Source organism: Rousettus aegyptiacus, unplaced genomic scaffold (assembly GCF_014176215.1).
Source record: "Rousettus aegyptiacus isolate mRouAeg1 unplaced genomic scaffold, mRouAeg1.p scaffold_m13_p_7, whole genome shotgun sequence".
In the NCBI taxonomy this organism is placed as follows: Eukaryota; Metazoa; Chordata; class Mammalia; order Chiroptera; family Pteropodidae; genus Rousettus; species Rousettus aegyptiacus.
In genome coordinates, this window is record NW_023416310.1 from 92,040,728 (window position 1) to 92,057,778 (window position 17,051).

At 41.7% G+C, this 17,051-nt stretch overlaps 1 protein-coding gene across 2 annotated transcripts in view; it reads right to left on the bottom strand.

The window, feature by feature from the left end:
- Positions 1-2,305: 2,305 nt before the first annotated feature.
- STK32A (serine/threonine kinase 32A) overlaps positions 2,306-17,051 on the bottom strand; it is a 90,018-nt gene continuing 75,272 nt past the window's right edge. Inside the window, exons 7-13 of one of the 2 annotated variants that reach the window (XM_036225225.1) lie at positions 14,078-14,194; positions 11,541-11,666; positions 9,829-9,957; positions 6,308-6,372; positions 5,812-5,901; positions 4,177-4,272; positions 2,306-3,665 (exon numbers count right to left, since the gene is read on the bottom strand). In XM_036225225.1, coding sequence (XP_036081118.1) covers positions 3,611-3,665; positions 4,177-4,272; positions 5,812-5,901; positions 6,308-6,372; positions 9,829-9,957; positions 11,541-11,666; positions 14,078-14,194 — 678 coding nt within the window. In that variant the 3' untranslated portion in view covers positions 2,306-3,610. The remainder of the gene's footprint in view (positions 3,666-4,176; positions 4,273-5,811; positions 5,902-6,307; positions 6,373-9,828; positions 9,958-11,540; positions 11,667-14,077; positions 14,195-17,051) is intronic. The other variant, XM_036225224.1, reaches the window with a different exon arrangement.

The window sequence follows — 17,051 nt, forward strand, 5'->3', positions numbered from 1 at the left end:
TGAAGAATGACTAAAGTTTTTTCTATATATCATCGAATTCAGTATTAGTGTAAAAGGCATTGCCATTTGGGATTAAATCCAGGTGAGTCTTAAAAAGATGCTAAGTTTTGTTGTTTTCATTCTCATTTGTCATCCGCTTAAGCATTGCTTCTTCCTAAGCCTGGACTTTGAGAAAACTCGAACTAAGTATGTTCCAAAGTATATTCTTTAGCAAACTGGTCCCAACAAAAATCATGAGTGTTGGAAAGGATTATTTACTATGTCTATGCCTCTGAGATATTTAACATACATATCATCAAGATCAAGACTCTGAGAAATACTGTGTCTTTCAAAATTTGTCTCATTCAAGGTTCTCAAACTATTTTTGACCACATATCATTTTCTAATATTCCACCAAATGTGTTAAACTAAACTCTTGTGGAGAAACACTTCTGGGTCCAATTACAATTTATGTAGGACATTTTTCATTTCAAGTGCTCAACTAGTGTATGCAAAAAGAAACTTAAAGGTTTTTTTTTTTTTTTTTTTTTTAAAGTTGATATAATTGAAAACTTCAGGGATAGGTTGGGTACATACATTCAAGCGGAAGTGGATCCAGAATGTTGTTTCTTTTTGTCTCTAAGCCCTGCTTGCTTTTTGTCGATGTTTCATTTTTAGGAAAGTTCTTTCCATGTGGGAGCAAGACAAGTTTTCATCTTACCTGTCTAGCAAGTTCAGGGGAAGGAGAAAAGCTCCCTCAATAGTTGTAGCCTAAGAGATAGATTCTGATTGGTCCAGTTCAGGTCATGTGTTTTACCACTGAACTAGTCACTGTGCCTGGGAGCCTGTGGGACTGACTGGCCACACCTGGTCACATGCCTGGCCCTTGAGCCATCTGAACTACAAAAGAAATTTAGCAACTCAAAAGAAAATCAATTTTTGATGCCATAAGACTAAGCAGTGGCTGCGGGGTAGGTAAAACCAGCAGATGATGGCATTCTCAAGACCGTAGGACATGAACATTTTGCTCAGCAAAGTGTCTGTGTTTACATTGGGGCAGGTGGAAGAGGAGACCTGAGGATGGAAATTCCTGATGAATTGCTTTTATGTGTGATGAACTCCTCTTGGCTTGGTAGAACAATTCTGTCAGTGCAGGAGCTCAGTGGTGATGCTTTTTGGTATAGAAGCTCAGGAACCATAGTAAAAGCTACTCTGAGCACATAATTATTTCAGCTTGAGGGTCAAGGTTTGACAGGTTTATGAAGTTTATCCCAAAGTCCCATTTTCTGTCTCAAACTCCACATGGGGAAATACCTCTTCCTGCTTATGACCAAGGCAGCAGCTGAGCTTCAACAAGGATTAATGTGGGTTCCAAGTGAACTCGGATTACAGGTCTCTAAAAGAGATGAAGCAGTTTTTTAAAAAAATATTAGTGAAATTCACACACTGACTAACTTTCACAGCGCTGCGGGCCAGATGTAGTATTCTGGGATGAGTCACATTGACCAGGTGGAGATGAGAACACTGGATAGGAATAACAGGATTTCTCTGGGTTCAAAGAACTTTCTGGAATTGGCTCTGGTACCATCAAGCCATCATCACATAGGGACTACTAACCACGAGAAGGAAGTGGGGGGGGGGGTGTGAAAGGGCCAAAGCAACCTGCAAAGCAGACCCCTGAAGGCACTCTAGAATCGAAAGAGGTCTAGAATCCCGTGCTGTGTTCAAGTGACCGCTGAGAACATGACAGACATTTAACATGACCTGACAACAGACACGGAGCACACAGGACTTTAGAGCCTGTGAGACTTAAAAGAGCCAATTGCAGGACGAGCCAGAGGAACCAGTTGGCCCACTGGCTGCTGAGCTATTGTGAGTCCAAAAGGTGGTTGAAAGGTCCCTTTATTCTCTCAAGGCAGAAGTCGCTTCTCGTTGCAAGAGTTCAGAGCTGCTATTCCCTTTCTATCCCTATGAACATCCACCTGCTTCTTTGATGTAGGGAATGAGACAGGAAAAAGATGCTGAGGGGTAGGAGGTCAGAGTCCTGAAAAAGAAGTCCCTGGGCCATCTGTGGACATCAGGTCATAGTGGAAATCTGGAATTCTGGGTTGTGTTCCCTGAGGTATGAGTGTTAGAGAGCGGTCAGGTATTTGGTTTTTCTGCATGGGAATTGGTTAAATTGTGTTGCATTCCACAGTTTATAGAATGCCATCTCCATCATCAGCTTCTTTGGTAAAGGACATTTGTCATAGCAGAAAATGGAAGTAAGAACAGGTGACCTGGGCATCTTCCACTCTTTCTCTTGGGAAAACCATTACACACACACACACACACACACACACACACACACACAGCTGACAAAGAAGGGCCAGCATCTTACTGAATACAGGAAACATTTTAATACATGCAGCATATTTACAGTTGCTAGAGCTGAACAGAAGTGTGTGTTTCCCATCCAAGAGCTGTCTGTTCACAACAGCACAGACAACATGTTGGGAGTTTCAACATCAATATTTACTACCAGACACACTGAGCTTGTAAGAAACAGTAATCACAGGCAGACAGAATAGGAAACAGGATTTTTTGTAGACATAATGCAAGGACAACATGGTACTGAAACTCACTATGCTTTGCATGCTTTTAATTCAGCCTTTGAAGATTTGAAACCCCAGAGTTACTGCATCAGCCCAAAGCCACACTGGCCCCTGCTGGCCACCACTCTTTCTCCACAGTTATTTGTCCATCCAATATAGAAAAGCTATGAGGATGTAAAATCTAGTCATTTCTGGTTAAAACTTTCCCATTAAAAGAAGCTTAACTCATCCTAATTAATGTTGCAGTGCTCCGTGCTGTTCAATGTTGCCCTAGCAACGACCTTAGGCAAAACCAGTGCTGCTATGGAGGTGTGTTGGCCATGAGCAGAGCATTTACCTTCACTTAGGGTTGTGGCCAGGGTTGCAGGGCTGGGCTGCCCCGACCATCCGCTAGAGGGCGCTGTGGACGCACTGGGGCAGGCAGCCCAGCAGCAGTGCTAGAGTGTTCTAACCAGGTGGCATCCGGTCTTCAAAACTAGCTCAGACTCTTTAGACTCTCCACACAGGTAAGGATTCCAGGAATACCAGACACACACACAAAAATTCAGTAGTCACCATTTTCTAAAATTCTTAGCCCAGAGCCTTGTCTGTCACAAATCTAGATATGTTCCACCCAGTAGGATAGTAGCTTTTAATTCACATTATGAATTAAATAAAAGGATTTAATTTCAACAATGAGCAACCATGGTAAGAATGTAGGCATCCTTTTATTTTTTTATTTTAAGACTTTTTTGTCCTAATATTAAAAATATATGCTGTTGCGGAATGTTTAAAATCAGATGTTCTACACCGATGGATGTATTGCTTTTTCTTTTCTAACTGGGACTGGAAACCTGTCTTACCTGAGGTTATGCTCTTTCTACTCAGTGCGTCCATGGTTCCTGAGTGCCCACAGAAGCGCTTCAGGCACAGAAGCATCTCACTGGAAATAAAAACTCGCCCTCCAAACTACAGTGATTGCGTTGGGTTCCTATCCCATTACAAATCGTATAGACGTGAAATGGCACAAATGATCCGCTCCCATCCCAATGGCGAGCCTACCAGTTCCGTTGCCCTTTGGTGTTTCCCAAAGTCCCTCCTTCGGGATGATACCTATGAGGTCAAAGCAAGAGGAGGAACCAGTGAGTAGGGAGATACGCCCACAGCACATCAGGCCTTAAATCAAAAACAAATGAAAGATGGAAGTTGGTAAACATGCAAGTGGCCCCTGACACTCCTGATTACTAGCCTGGAGCAGAATCTGGCCACCTTCTTTTCGTTCTTGTGGACCCACCCACTCTGTGAAACTGAGAGCCAGCACTTAGAATTTATAGTGTTTGGAGAAAAACAAAACAGCACAGACACTGTGTGGCGAATGTAGAGAAAAGGAATCAAACAGAGCAAAAGAGCTGGCTTTAATTCTTAACAAAAATATGGTTGCTCTTTAAAGCAGAGAGGCACTGTTTCACAGCTCTGCCAGAAGTTCTGGGCCTACTGGCTTAGTGAAGAGACAACTGTGAATGCTGAGTTAAAATCCAGCGCTGGCATCCTACCCAAGCTCACATGCCCTAACGCAAACTCCCTCCTGGAAAAGTTGCGTGGAGCAGGTAGCCATAACTCTCACTTCTCCTGCCGATTTCCATCTGTCTGGTTTCCCAAATGGCTCAGTCTGGTCTCTCCTGTTGCCAGCTTGCCGCCATCTTGGTGAGGCCCATTCTCTCTATAACCAAGGACAAGGTTTAGGTGATCTGAGTGGCCAAGGGGTTAAATCAGTTCCCCACCAAGACTATTCACTTCTTGACTCTAACCAGTGGAATCTGTAGGTTCCCCAAAATAGTTCCTTTGCAAAAATTTGTGTATCAGGAGAGTGGAGATACATCACATGCACATCTCAGATGAATTAAACTTTGTGTTTGGTAAATAAGTAAATAAGAGTCAGACATCAATATTTTAACAATGAGGCAGTTCTGCCCACCATTCTTGCAGTGAGCACAGGTGGTAAGACATGATACTGCTTTTCCTTTTGTCTGTGACCTTAGGCCTCTCAGATGTGAGCATCCCAAGGTTCTGATGTAATTCTAGTCTGTAAAGGCATGTATAATTTGTTCAGCATTTTGTTTCATCTGATAACTAGCCAAAAATTAGACCAAGAATAAAAGTAAAAAACAAAATCAAAATGACCCAAAAGCAGCAACCTAGTTTCATTATAGAAGGATGGCTCACTGTGCTGGGATTCACTAAGATACCCAGCATATGTTATGGGTAATTTAAGGGATTTTCAAGGGTACATTTTACTATCCAAATTCACCTCACATTCTACCTTAGACAATAACTCCTGTTTAAAACTCCACTATACAAGATGGACATGCTTTTAATGTGACAGTAGTCTTTTCTGATCCTGTCCAGACACAGGTCTCTGCTAATTTTAAGAGGACAATTAGCTCTTAAGAAACATTAAGAAGGCAAGTGGTGTGCTAATAAATATTTAACAGCTGGCTTGAGGGGAAGGGGGGTAAAGCCCTGATTTGTAGCATTTGCCAATTTTCATGGTGTAAATTCTCCCATCACTACCATTTTCAACTTCCCAACTTCACATCACTGTACAGGACATTGGGACAGCTGTGCACAGCAGGCTTTCGCTAGCCGGTACAATAGGATATGGCTTACAGACGTCACCATACCACTGGAAGGTCGTCAGTTTGTGCTACTTCTAATCCGGTCTCATTCATTTCCTCCTGACCCAATTCCTTATCCCTGTTCAGTCGGGCTTGGGGATTCTGATCTCTCTATGAAGTTTCGTGGCTCTGAAGAGCCTCATTCAATCACCCGCCGATGTCCACTTGTCTATTTGTCACAGTGTCATTAAGAAAGAGTGGAAACATAAATCTACATCCAAATATTCCTTTTGAAATAAAAACCAAGGCTCTTTAGGATAACAGAATGGTAGCAGTCACAAGGCAGAGTAGAGCTCATCTAGTCTAACTCTCTCATTTTAGATGAATCAATCAAAGCCGAGAAAGAGGTTAAGTGACTTGCTCAAGGTCATGTGGTTAGTTAGTGATGCAACCAGCTCCCAGGAGCCCAGGGGACTCTCCACTGTGTCACACCGCCCCCTTCCAAAGGTGTGCACTCAGATTTTCTAAGGTGTGTGAGGTGTGGAGAGGTGAGAACTACTGTCAGCTCTTCCTGACGTGGAAATCGCAGTTCCTGGCCTGAGGTGCCAGGAAATGTCCCAAGAAGAAGATGTTGAGGCTCTCACAGGTTGTTGTTCTGGCCATCCTCTTCTTGTGGGTCTTTGGTTTGTTCCGAGGCTAGAGGTGCTTGTCTTGTATTAAAGTTCCTTTTTACTCTTAAAAGGAAACAAAGAAAAAAAAGAAAGAGGGTTTATTCACTGGAAAAAAAAATAAGATTTAAGATTTTGAAATGATAGTATGAAGCCCAACAATTTATAAAGAGGCATGAAACTGTCCTAAAGACGTCACCAATTTTAAATGTGTAAGTCCCCGATTCCTCTCCCATTCTTCCTCCCTTCCCAGAAACAAGCTTGATGCTAAGCTCATTTCCCCCATTACAATTTTTGAAATTTCTTGCAAGAAAAAAAAAGGTTTCTGAAATTTTCAAATGTTCTATTATGGATATGCATCATTTTTGTAGTTTAAATTAAAATATTAATAAACGTATTCACATTTTGCAAGTAAAGTCTGGCTGACACATTACGTTCTTGCTGGGCTGCTGTTCTTCCAGAAGCTACTTACTTTTCTCTGTTGAAAATTATGAACTCCTTTTGGACAGATTCAAGGTGCTCTTGAAGAAGGCATGTCTTCCAGGTGAACAATGAAAACAAAAAATAGAGGTATAGTTAGCAGACCAAAAAGGATCCTCAAACAGCCAATAAACGATTGAGTGTCTGTTTGCTGCATGGCCCAAATCGAAGAAGTACCAATGTCTCCAAAATGGATGCTAGCCTGAGTGAGACCCCAGCCAGAACAGGGGAGCAGATAGGGAAGAAAGAGCAAGAGGATAAAGTACACCAACACTCTGCTCCCCCACGATGAGCCTGCAAGGAAGATCTGAGTTATGGCTTATGAGCTTGATGTCTTTCAGCCAGGCCCTCAGCCCAAGAAGCAAACATGGCTTCAAGGCAGGTGGGGACGAGAGTTTATTGAGCTGATTACTTACTCACCTCTCATCTCCTGGCCCTCAGATGAAAGGTTTGGAGGCTCTACTTGGATTTAATAAATAGCCTAGAAACATCTCCACACTGAATTCTGATTGAACGTCCCCCTCGACAGCTGTGCTGGGGTCGACTGAATAGAGTTCGGGTGCAGTGAGCAGCGCTGTCTTTATTTGGGACTTTCAGTCATTAAAAACGTGTGCTTAAACATTTCACTGTCTGGCTTTCAACACCTATCGATGACTTCTCCATCATCATGAGAAAAATTTAACCTAAAAAGATAGATGACGATCATCAGGTTCAGGATGTCAACCCCAGATCCAGTGTTTGAAAAGTCTGCAACCAAGAACTTCCAAATCACTCCTGATGAGAAATATTTTTCTCTAAGGAAAAAATATCATTCATTCATTCATTTTTTTTTAAATCTAGGAATTAGAAAATCTAGAAATTAATCAAGTACTGAAGCGTGCTCTTTCTTTCCTGGGAAAATATTTAAGTGATAAGAGAGACAACTACAAAAAGGAGAGGAAATTTCAAGAAGCAGGAAGGGTAGCAAAACAGAGGAGAGAAAAAAGACCACTACATTTCACTCTTATTCTCAAATGGGGGTACTTGTAACCCCAAGGTTTCTGGTATTATGAGAGACACGAAGATACAGGAGAAACAATCTGACAGCTCCTTGGAGCAGAAGCTCTATGTCAAGACTCAGGAAAATTATTTTTAACACTAAATTGTTCTATAAAATATATGTGAAAATAAAATATTACATATTTTAACATATTTACATAATATTTTATTTTCATATATTTTGTGTTTATTTTACAGACATGTTTATATATTTTTGTACATATGTATGTATGTATTTATATACACATTACATGTATTATAATTATATTTTATAGATATATATAACATTTACATAAATATATATAAAATATTATGTAAATATAGCATGATAAAGGCATCTACAAAAAAACCTACAGCTAACATTCGCAATAGTAAAAACAAAAATATTTCTCCCTAAGACTGGAGAAAAGACAAAGGCACTTGCTTTCATCATCGCTGTTCAACATTGTTCTGGAACTCTACCCAGAGCAATGAGGCAAGAAAAAGAAATGAAAGGATCCAACTGGAAAGGAAGAAGTGAAACTATTTATTTGCAGATGATGTGATCCTATATGTAAAAATCCCAAAGAATCCATGAGAAGCTACTAGAGCTAACAAATGCGTCACCAAAGTTATCGTGTACAAAATCGACACAGAAAAATCTGTTGTTTCTATAAACAGTACTTAATGATCCACGAAAATTAAGAAAATAATTCCATTTCCATAGTAACCAAAAGAATAAAATTCCTAGAAAAAGTTGAACCAAGGAGGTGCAATATTTGTACTCTGAAAAAGAAAACATATTGCTGAAAGCAATAAAAAATAAATAGGGTTTGGAGTAACAAATAATTTTGAAAATACTGGTGATAGCTGCACTACACTGTGAATGTACTTAATGCCACTGGATCGCACACTTCAAAATGATCAAAATGGCAAGTTTTATGTTACACATATTTTACCACAATAAAAAAGTTAAACACAAAATAAAACAGTCAAGAGGATGTAAACTTCTCCGATTAGCAATGTAAAGGCCTGTTTTTTATCATGGCCAGAGCCGCTTCTTAGTAAATGGTTCTGAGTTTGATATGACACCTGGGAGGAAGAGGAAACTGCTTTTCTCTTTTGCCCGGTATCAGAAATTGTCTGTCCTGTGTGCAAGTGGCTCAGAGCCTTTCCTATTAGGGGAGCGACACTTGCTGCTGCAACCTGGTGGCTGGGTGGGGAAGGATGAGGACGAGAGAGGACCCTAGGAAGATGTCCCATGGATGGAGCCTGACCTTGGAACTCTAAGGACAGCAGTAACCATTTCCGCTGTCCAGTTATAAAGTTGCTTCCCTTTCAATGTATTGAGCCTCTTTCCTATTGCGCCTCTGCCACGATACAGGCACTGCGTGGTGCCACGAAGACAGCGGCGGGAAAGCCTGGCCTGATCTTCACCCGCAAGAAGCTTCATTTTAGTGTGACAGAAAAAGAAACACAAATAAACATGGAAATATTCATAAACTATGTTAATGTCACAAAGGAATTTAAAAATAAGGACTAAGGAAGAGAGTGATGGCGAAGGAACCTCACCTTTGACAAGGTAGTATTTAGGATGCGTAGGATGAGAGGAAGCCCCCTACGTGATGATTTAAGGGAATATTCCAGAAAAAGGGAAGAGCAAGGGTCCTGAAGAAGAACAAAACGTACAGTGCTTGAGGCTCACACACTTGCCAGGTCTGTGTGGTTGGAGGGTCGTGAGGGGCATAGTACAGGAGTGGGTGAGAAAGGCGGGCAGATTGTGAAGGGTCTGGCCGGCACGATAAAAAGTTAACTCACACACGGCTGTTATCTCTAAAATTGGAGGAAACGCATAATAAAGATGATCTCTTGGCCTTTGCTACATTTGGGGGTTTGTTACGAAGAGTCTGCATCCAGCTTGAGCCAAGCTCTGTAGGGACATAGGAAAAAGTAATCCTGGAGAAGCCAGTTGGTTATGAAATGAAAAACAGCAGATGATTAGGAGGAAGACGGTTGAAGTGACAGGGAACAAGCAAGATGGGTTTGCGGCACAGCTGGGCATCCCTTGGAGGGCTCTAGAAAGCACTTAAAGGTGGGAACCTGGCAAGAGACCAGTTCTGTGACCAACAGGATATGGACTAGAGAAATTAAGGACCTTGAGGCTACTTATTTGCTTGCAGAGCTATCTTCGCCACAAGACTATATCTTTGAGAACAGGGATGCCCTCGAATGCAGGAATTATGTCTCGTAACTATCTCCAGTACTTAACGTAGGGCCTGGTAGATAACAGGTTCTCTACAAAAGTATTCTCAATAAACAGATGGAGAGAGGGATGGATGGCTATTAGTTGAGGGGGTGAGTGGAGGAATGAATGGCTGTGTGGATGGAGGGGTGACCATCCGAGGCAAAGTGAAGACCTCCCAGCAGAAGCTCTCACCCGAATCGCAGGCGCCTGGAAGATCCCCCTGACTCTGAGTTTGGCGGGGACCTGCTCACCTCAGAGGAATCGCATTTCCTCATCTCCTTCTCCTTCTTTGCCAGACGCTTCTTTTTCTTGTGAAGAGGTTTGGACTCCAAAATCATTTCCTCGAGTTCAAAGGTGGGGTCGCAATTCAGCCTGCCTTTCTGCAAGGAAGACAGGCAGGCACACTCCTTAGATTCCTGTATCATTCTAAAAAATACACCAGGCCGAGGACGGAGAAACACACGTGGTCCTAATGGAGCAGCCCAAGGATGAGAAGCTGAGACGCCCACTCTACGTTTGGGACAATGTATTGCCAGCATGGTTTTTCATATTCTTTCCTTTTACATTTTGTTTATTGTTCTAAACTCCCCATGAGCCTTCGGTGAGTTAGAAAGGAAATCCAATGACAGTTATTTTTCTAAAGTTTGAGTTTTGGGGTTATGTGTCTCAGAGTGTGTTCTAACGGTCCTGCAGATCGGCATCACCTGATGCTGGCGGATGATTCCTGGCTCCCCAGCTGGAGTCCGCGAATCGAATCGGTGTTGCTGAGCACGAGGAAACCGCACGTTTCCCGAGCCCCCAGGTGATTCGGGTTCGCAGCGAGGTCAGAACATGCGCAGAGCAGCTAAGGCAGCACCGATATTAGCTGCAGAGCGCAGTGCCTCCGAGTGGAAGCGGCAGGAGGAGGTGCCAAGGTCTCTGTGGCGACATAGGAAACCTGGTACCAGAGGCCCCTGCTGGATCCTGCAAGGTGACCAGGTAAGTCCTTGGGCCCAACCTCCTTGCTCTGCAAGGTGCTGGTTCCCCAGAATCCCAGCGCGCGCCTTCTCGCTCCCCTCCCTGCGCCATCCGAGTGTGTCCCTTCTGTTTGCACACGAAGGGTCACAGTCCCGCCTGCCGACGGCAGGCGTCTGGCTCGGAAATAAGGACAGGAGACTCTGAGTTGTCTCTACAGGACCCTTAAAAACATTATTCTGCTGATCTGCCTACAAGTGAATGTGTAGAATCAGGCTGTGCGCGAGAGAGGAGCTACAGGCCTCGCTTGGGCCCCGAGGCCTCAGCTTCTGGACTCCCGCGTGTACCAGGGGTCTGCAGCAGGCCACAGATGTCCCTTGGTCAGGGACCCATGCAGGGCTTTTCATTGTTACGAATTTCCCTTTGGCTTTTCATTGTTACGAATGTATCTCCTGGCAGAGGAAGAGGGGTAAATGCTGAAAATAATACCTCATGCCAACCCCAACGGTTTGCAACCCTTTTTTTGACTCATGGAACCCCATGGTTACGAGTTTCTGCATCTTTGGAATCAGAGAAAGCATTGTTTTTTTCTCAAAGAGAAGATTCCTAGAAATGACTACAGCAGGTCCTTGACGTTCCGGTTTGTTATATAAGATTGAGGTGCATAGACACTTTTGTTAGTGTCAATCAGCCTGTGGTCACATGGTTTCGTTACATGTTGTTTCTCTTAAAGCCACAGACCCTACCGGCGATGTTAAGTGAGGGCTTGCGTATTAGGAGGACTGGGGCTTCTTTCTAGATAAAAGCATGTCACAAATCCAGACACAGATAGTCCTGGATTAGAATCTCAACTTGGCCACCTGCCAGCCACGTGGCCTTTGTGGCCAGCAGGAGCTGGGGCCGCCTCACAATACCAGTGTGTGTATCTAATGAGACCACGTGGGTATCTGGCACACACTGTACCGCGCACCGAATGGGGGTTAGTACGGGCCTATTGGGATTGACTCACACTGGGAGTGAAGCCTGGAGGGAGCCTCTTCTGCAGAACCGCATCCCAGTTCATGTCATTCATGTATGGGAAACTCTGAAGGTCGGACAAGTGGGAAAACCGTTGATCTGGATTAGGTTCAAGTAGCTGCCAATGGAATACAAATACCAAGGTCACAAGGAAGGTCAAAACAGGGCTCAATAGGAACACACTAATTCCCTCTAAATGTTTTGAGGTGTGGGAGCGAAACAAGGCAGTGCTCCCCTTCCTTAACCCCTTAAACAAATAATGCAGACAACTGCATGCGTAAGCAGATAATGTAGTAATGCGTGGTTAGAATGAACTGTAAGTTGGTTTTCGCAATGTAGCGAGTGAAAATAGCTTGTCCTACTGAGTTGAACATATCTTTGATTGACGATTCCTCTAATTCCTAACCATGAGCAAGTTTTTTAAATCTCAGTTTGATTAAACTCATCCATAAAAAGGTGAGAGTAACCTATTTCATAAGGTTGCAGCTAGAATTAGATGAGGCACGTGTGCGAAGTGCCTAAGAGAAAGTTCGCTATTAATAGGTAGCGAACGCACATCCGTTTTTACAAATGAAATTCATTTCCCACTAAACATTTCAGCTGTTTTACAGCTAATCAACATCTACTGGGGGAGGTACAGATAAGATGTACCTTAGGTGACTGTTTAGTTCTGGGTTTTATGAACTGAGATTAGAGGTGTTTTTCACCTCAGCCACTCCAGAGCCAACAGCAGCACATCAACCCTCTGCCTCAAGCAGGAAATGTCAGTTCCACCTGAGAAATGTCCTGGAGGTGACAGCCAGAGATCATCAGGGTGCAGCTCTGGGGTGAAGAGGGCTGTCTTGGGACTGAGGAAAATTTGCTTATGGAACATGACCCCGCCGGTCTTCATTTTGACATCACCAGCGGCACTGTCCCTATTCCGAAACAGAGAACTCGGCCCATAAACAAGAGATACAGGTTTGAATCCTAAGTCCTAAAAGCTCTTTTCCTTGACCAGCTGCCGCCTGGGCATTTTTTTTTTTTTTCTTTGACAAAAGCCAAGCACATCCTCTTGGGCTCCACATTCTTCCTCTCATGTAATCATTCAATACATATGATTGAACTCCTGCTACAGTAATTCTGAATATTTTAGGGGGAACATGAGCACCTTGAAAATCTGGTGAACGTTATGGACCTCCTCAATTCAAACACCACCTGTCAGGCTCTGTGTTTGATGTGAGGGAAATAACGGTGAACAAAGCAGACGTGGTCCCTCCCTTATGAGGCTCAGAGGACAATGATCGTCAATCCAAGGATCACACACACGTAATGCATAACTTCAAACTGTGCAAAATGCTATGATGGAAGGATAGTGTGGCATAAGCTTAAAAAAGAAGGAGGCTTCCCAAGTGATATTCGAGCTGAGATCTAAAACTGTGCTTTTCAAACTATGTAGAGGGGCCAGTCATTTGTTCACTTGTTTGTTTTCACTTCCAGCACATTGAAACCAGTACGTGGTGGTCTTGCACACAGCTAGCATGCGACTCCACACCAGTGCAATTTGCGATTTGAATCCTACATCACCAAATAGGCGTGTGCCCTGTTCGGTGAGAGGAGTCCAGGAACCATGTGCTCAGAGGCATCAGCAATATCTAATTGCTTTAAAAATTTCTAAATGTTTCTCTCAGTTTCTGTACTTGTCATGAGCCTGTCAGAAACAATTCAGGGACTTGAACCAGTCAGTGAATCACACTGAGTAGAACTGGTCTAAAAGAGGGAGCTGGAAGAGCCGGGAGGGGGGCAATGTTCTAGGTGGCTGAACGAGCATGTGCAAAGGGCCTGTGGCGAGAGACCGATAGACGAGGGTGAAGAGGTGGAGGGGGAGAGAAGAGAAAAAGGTCAGTGCAGTTTACGTGTAATCCAAAGGGGCACAAAAGTCAAAAATAGGGTTTGAGAGGTAGTCAGAACCTTTTTACTGTACAAGTTATTTTGATCTTTATTTGAAGAACAATGGGAAGACAATGAAGTTTGCTTTGAACTGATCACTATGGGGCAGAATGAAGAACAGATGGAGTATGTAAAAGTGTACAGGAGTAAACCAGTATTAAGCAAGACTTGATGGCAATAAGATTAGGAGGACAGCAGTGGACATGGAGGAAAGTGACAGATTCAAAAAATATTTAAAAGGTCAAATTACAGAACTTGGTGATGGTTTGGATGTGGGGCTGATGAATGATTTCTGGTTTCTCGCTTGGATGGATAGAGAGGACAGTCACTGAGAGAGGGGACATTGGAGAAAGTCCAGGAAATATAGAGACATCAAGAACTCCATTTGGAGCACACTGAGTTTGAGATGGCTTTGGGACATACAAGAGGACATGCGCATTGCCTTGATGAAGCCATGTATTTGAAAGCTGTTAGCTACAAACCCCACTCTAGAAATGGATATTATTATGACTGCCTCCAATACTGTGAACTAACTTCCAATCTCAAATCAGAGAGCATGCTTCTTTTTTTTTATCACTTTTGTCATGCAGTCCTTCTTACCTTTTTAAGAAGTGACACCATTTCCTGTGACCAGGCAGAAGGGTAAGTCACAATAGCTGTCTCAAACATGTGTGTGATTTCCTTGCTGGAGGTACTGGAGCGAATATGATATGGTCTCTTAAGGGAGAAAAGAAGAGTTTTCATTTTAAAGGGTAAAAGAAAAAACTTTGCTTTGTAAATGTTTCCAAGCTAAATTTTCAACTAGTAAAATCTCAGTATCATTTTCTAATTCCGTCCAGCTGGTTGTTATGTTGTCCCATGTATATATGGCCCAGTGTGGCCAGATCACATACTTAAAAAAAATTGCGCCAGAAATCTAGTGTCCTGTGAAATCTCACAATTCTTAAAAGTTGGTAACTCTGCTGGGCCAAACAAAACGTTTCTGTGGGCTAAATTCACCTCTGAGATGCCAATTTGGAACTGTTTTGTAAGATAAATTATATAAGTATTTACATAAAATATTGGACAAGTGCTCAGTAAATGGAAATTTGAAAAGTTGTTATTTATGTGTTGATTATAAAGAGATATAGAGTTTTACCACATACCTCTTTTTACTTGTTTTAATCATAACGAATATGTTCAGAACAGAAATTTAGCGAGAAAACTTCAATCCCATACCACATGCTATGAATACCTGGTTCCATGGAATGGGGTGGCAAGTTTTACTATGAGGTAAATGTATTTTCACCTCTGAGAGAACCAGGTTCTTTTATGGTTTTTATTTTGGGGGCGGGTGACGTTATTATAGTTTTCACATTTCACAAATGTCCACAAGAGGGCAGTCTTTACCTATAGTAAATCTCTCATAAAGGAATTATTAATGCTAGAATTTCTTTTATGAAAATTGTAAGCTACTTAAAACCAAAGATTATATACCATACTCACATTTTGTACATGGGACCTACTACCTAGTAGATGCTCATTATGTGTTTTTTGAATGAAAAAAATCTCCATATTAAACAATAAGTTAATATGGATATATACATCTACTAAGTATCTGCCTGGCCTTTCTGAGATGCTCAGTCAATGACTGTGGACTAATGAACTACACTGTGAGAAATGGAGGAGTTGAATTTTTCCCCTGTTGTAAATCAGTATTAAAAGGTAATATAAATAAGTGTTGGAGCTCTGAAGGGAAAAGAATTTGAGGGCTAAACAGAGTCACTCAATTTGAGTTCCAATTCCTTCATCTGTAAAATGAAACACCTCATGAGATTATTGGGAAAATTCAACGGCATGATATGTGTAAAGTTCCCAACAGAGTGGCTAAGATATATTAGACACAGTACAGAAGAGAGATGTTTTTATTATTATTGACACAGGGTAGAAAGGGATAGATATAAATGCGAACAGTGAACAACAAGGTGAGTCATCAATAAAGGTGATATGAAGACAGGCTCAACTCCACACATAGCATGTCAAAGTGCTAACAGTTGATGCCCTAAAAGAAGACTGGGCAAACTTTACTTTTTATGCAAGGTTTAAAAGTACCTGCCACATCTGTCTTCCCTAGAGGCCAAATAAGGAACCATAGCTAATTCACTTGTCTCAGTAAAGACACAGTGGAAATGACCCATGTAACTCAATATCAGGGAAGGAGTGCTAGGAACTTCATTATCATCATCAGCGTTTATTGACTACTTGCTAGCCAAAGGACACTGTGAGTTACTACATGTAATTCATTCAATGTCTACCATTAAGACTTCGGTCAGGCTTGGCATACTCAAAGGGTTACATGCATGTGCACATGTATTTTTTTTCCTAATTTTCTTCTTTGATTCATTGCTGCTTCTGAACCCACTGTTTCTTAGCCATCTAAAACCACAAAATGATTCGATAAACATAATTAACTGAGGGATGCCGCAAGCAACTGGTTGAAGAGTGTGTTCATTCACTTTAGAAGGCCATAGGACCGAATTTAATACTTTTCAAAAATCCTCATGGCCTGTCAACTTATTTATTAAAAAGTCAAATTGCCTTTGTCTTATACAATAGAACTTATTTTCCTAGTTCAAAAATTTTAGAAATCCATGTTAATTCATCAACTACTAGGATTATAGATTTACATTTGCCAAATGTTTATTAAATGCCTACTATGTTCCACATGTTGCAGCACCTCTCCTGGGCTTTAGGGATACCGTGAAGTACAAGACAGAATGACTTCTGTTAGCGGGGGCTAGAGTCTACTGAGGGAAACCACAAATAAATATACACTATAAAGAAAAATTACAGTGTGCAATGACAGGATATATCAGTCAGTTCTAAGGGAGTATGTAAATTAAGATGAACATACAAAGAATAAACGAGGTGGAAATGGGAAAATGTTAGACGGGAGAAAATGATGTGATTATAGTCATATTTCAGACCACAGAAGCAAAGAATAGTATACTTAGTGCAAAACTGCAAAACTAAGTATGTCTCTATCATAAGCTAATATGGATAATAATAAAAACTAGAGATGGCATGGACCTTGTCTTGACCTTGTCTCTGGGAGACAGAGATGATGAAACAGGTTAATAGTTATGGGGACCCATTCAAGACTATGATCAAGCTCAGAAACCAAGGAGCATTTTTCAAGCACATTTCTCTTTGAGGCTCATATTTTTCTGTAAGAATTTGTAAATGAGGAGAAATTATTATTTAACACTCTTCTTCTATGGCTCAGTTGTGTTGATAGTTATAATTAGATATTGGCATTTCATTTATTCAGATTAGTTATATTTTAAAACAGTTACATACAGCCTACTTGGTGATTCTTTCCTGGAATGTGTCAGAATTGACTTGTAGTGACTCATTTCTCCATTTATTCACTATGCATTTATGTGCCTATCTAAAGTTAAATATTGTGGCTACTACTAAAGTATGTGAGATACATATTTCACCTTTAATGAATTTACAATCTAATAGTAAAAAGAAATCAAAACATAAAAATTGATACACCTGGAAAAATTTACAAGGTCACTATATTTACAAA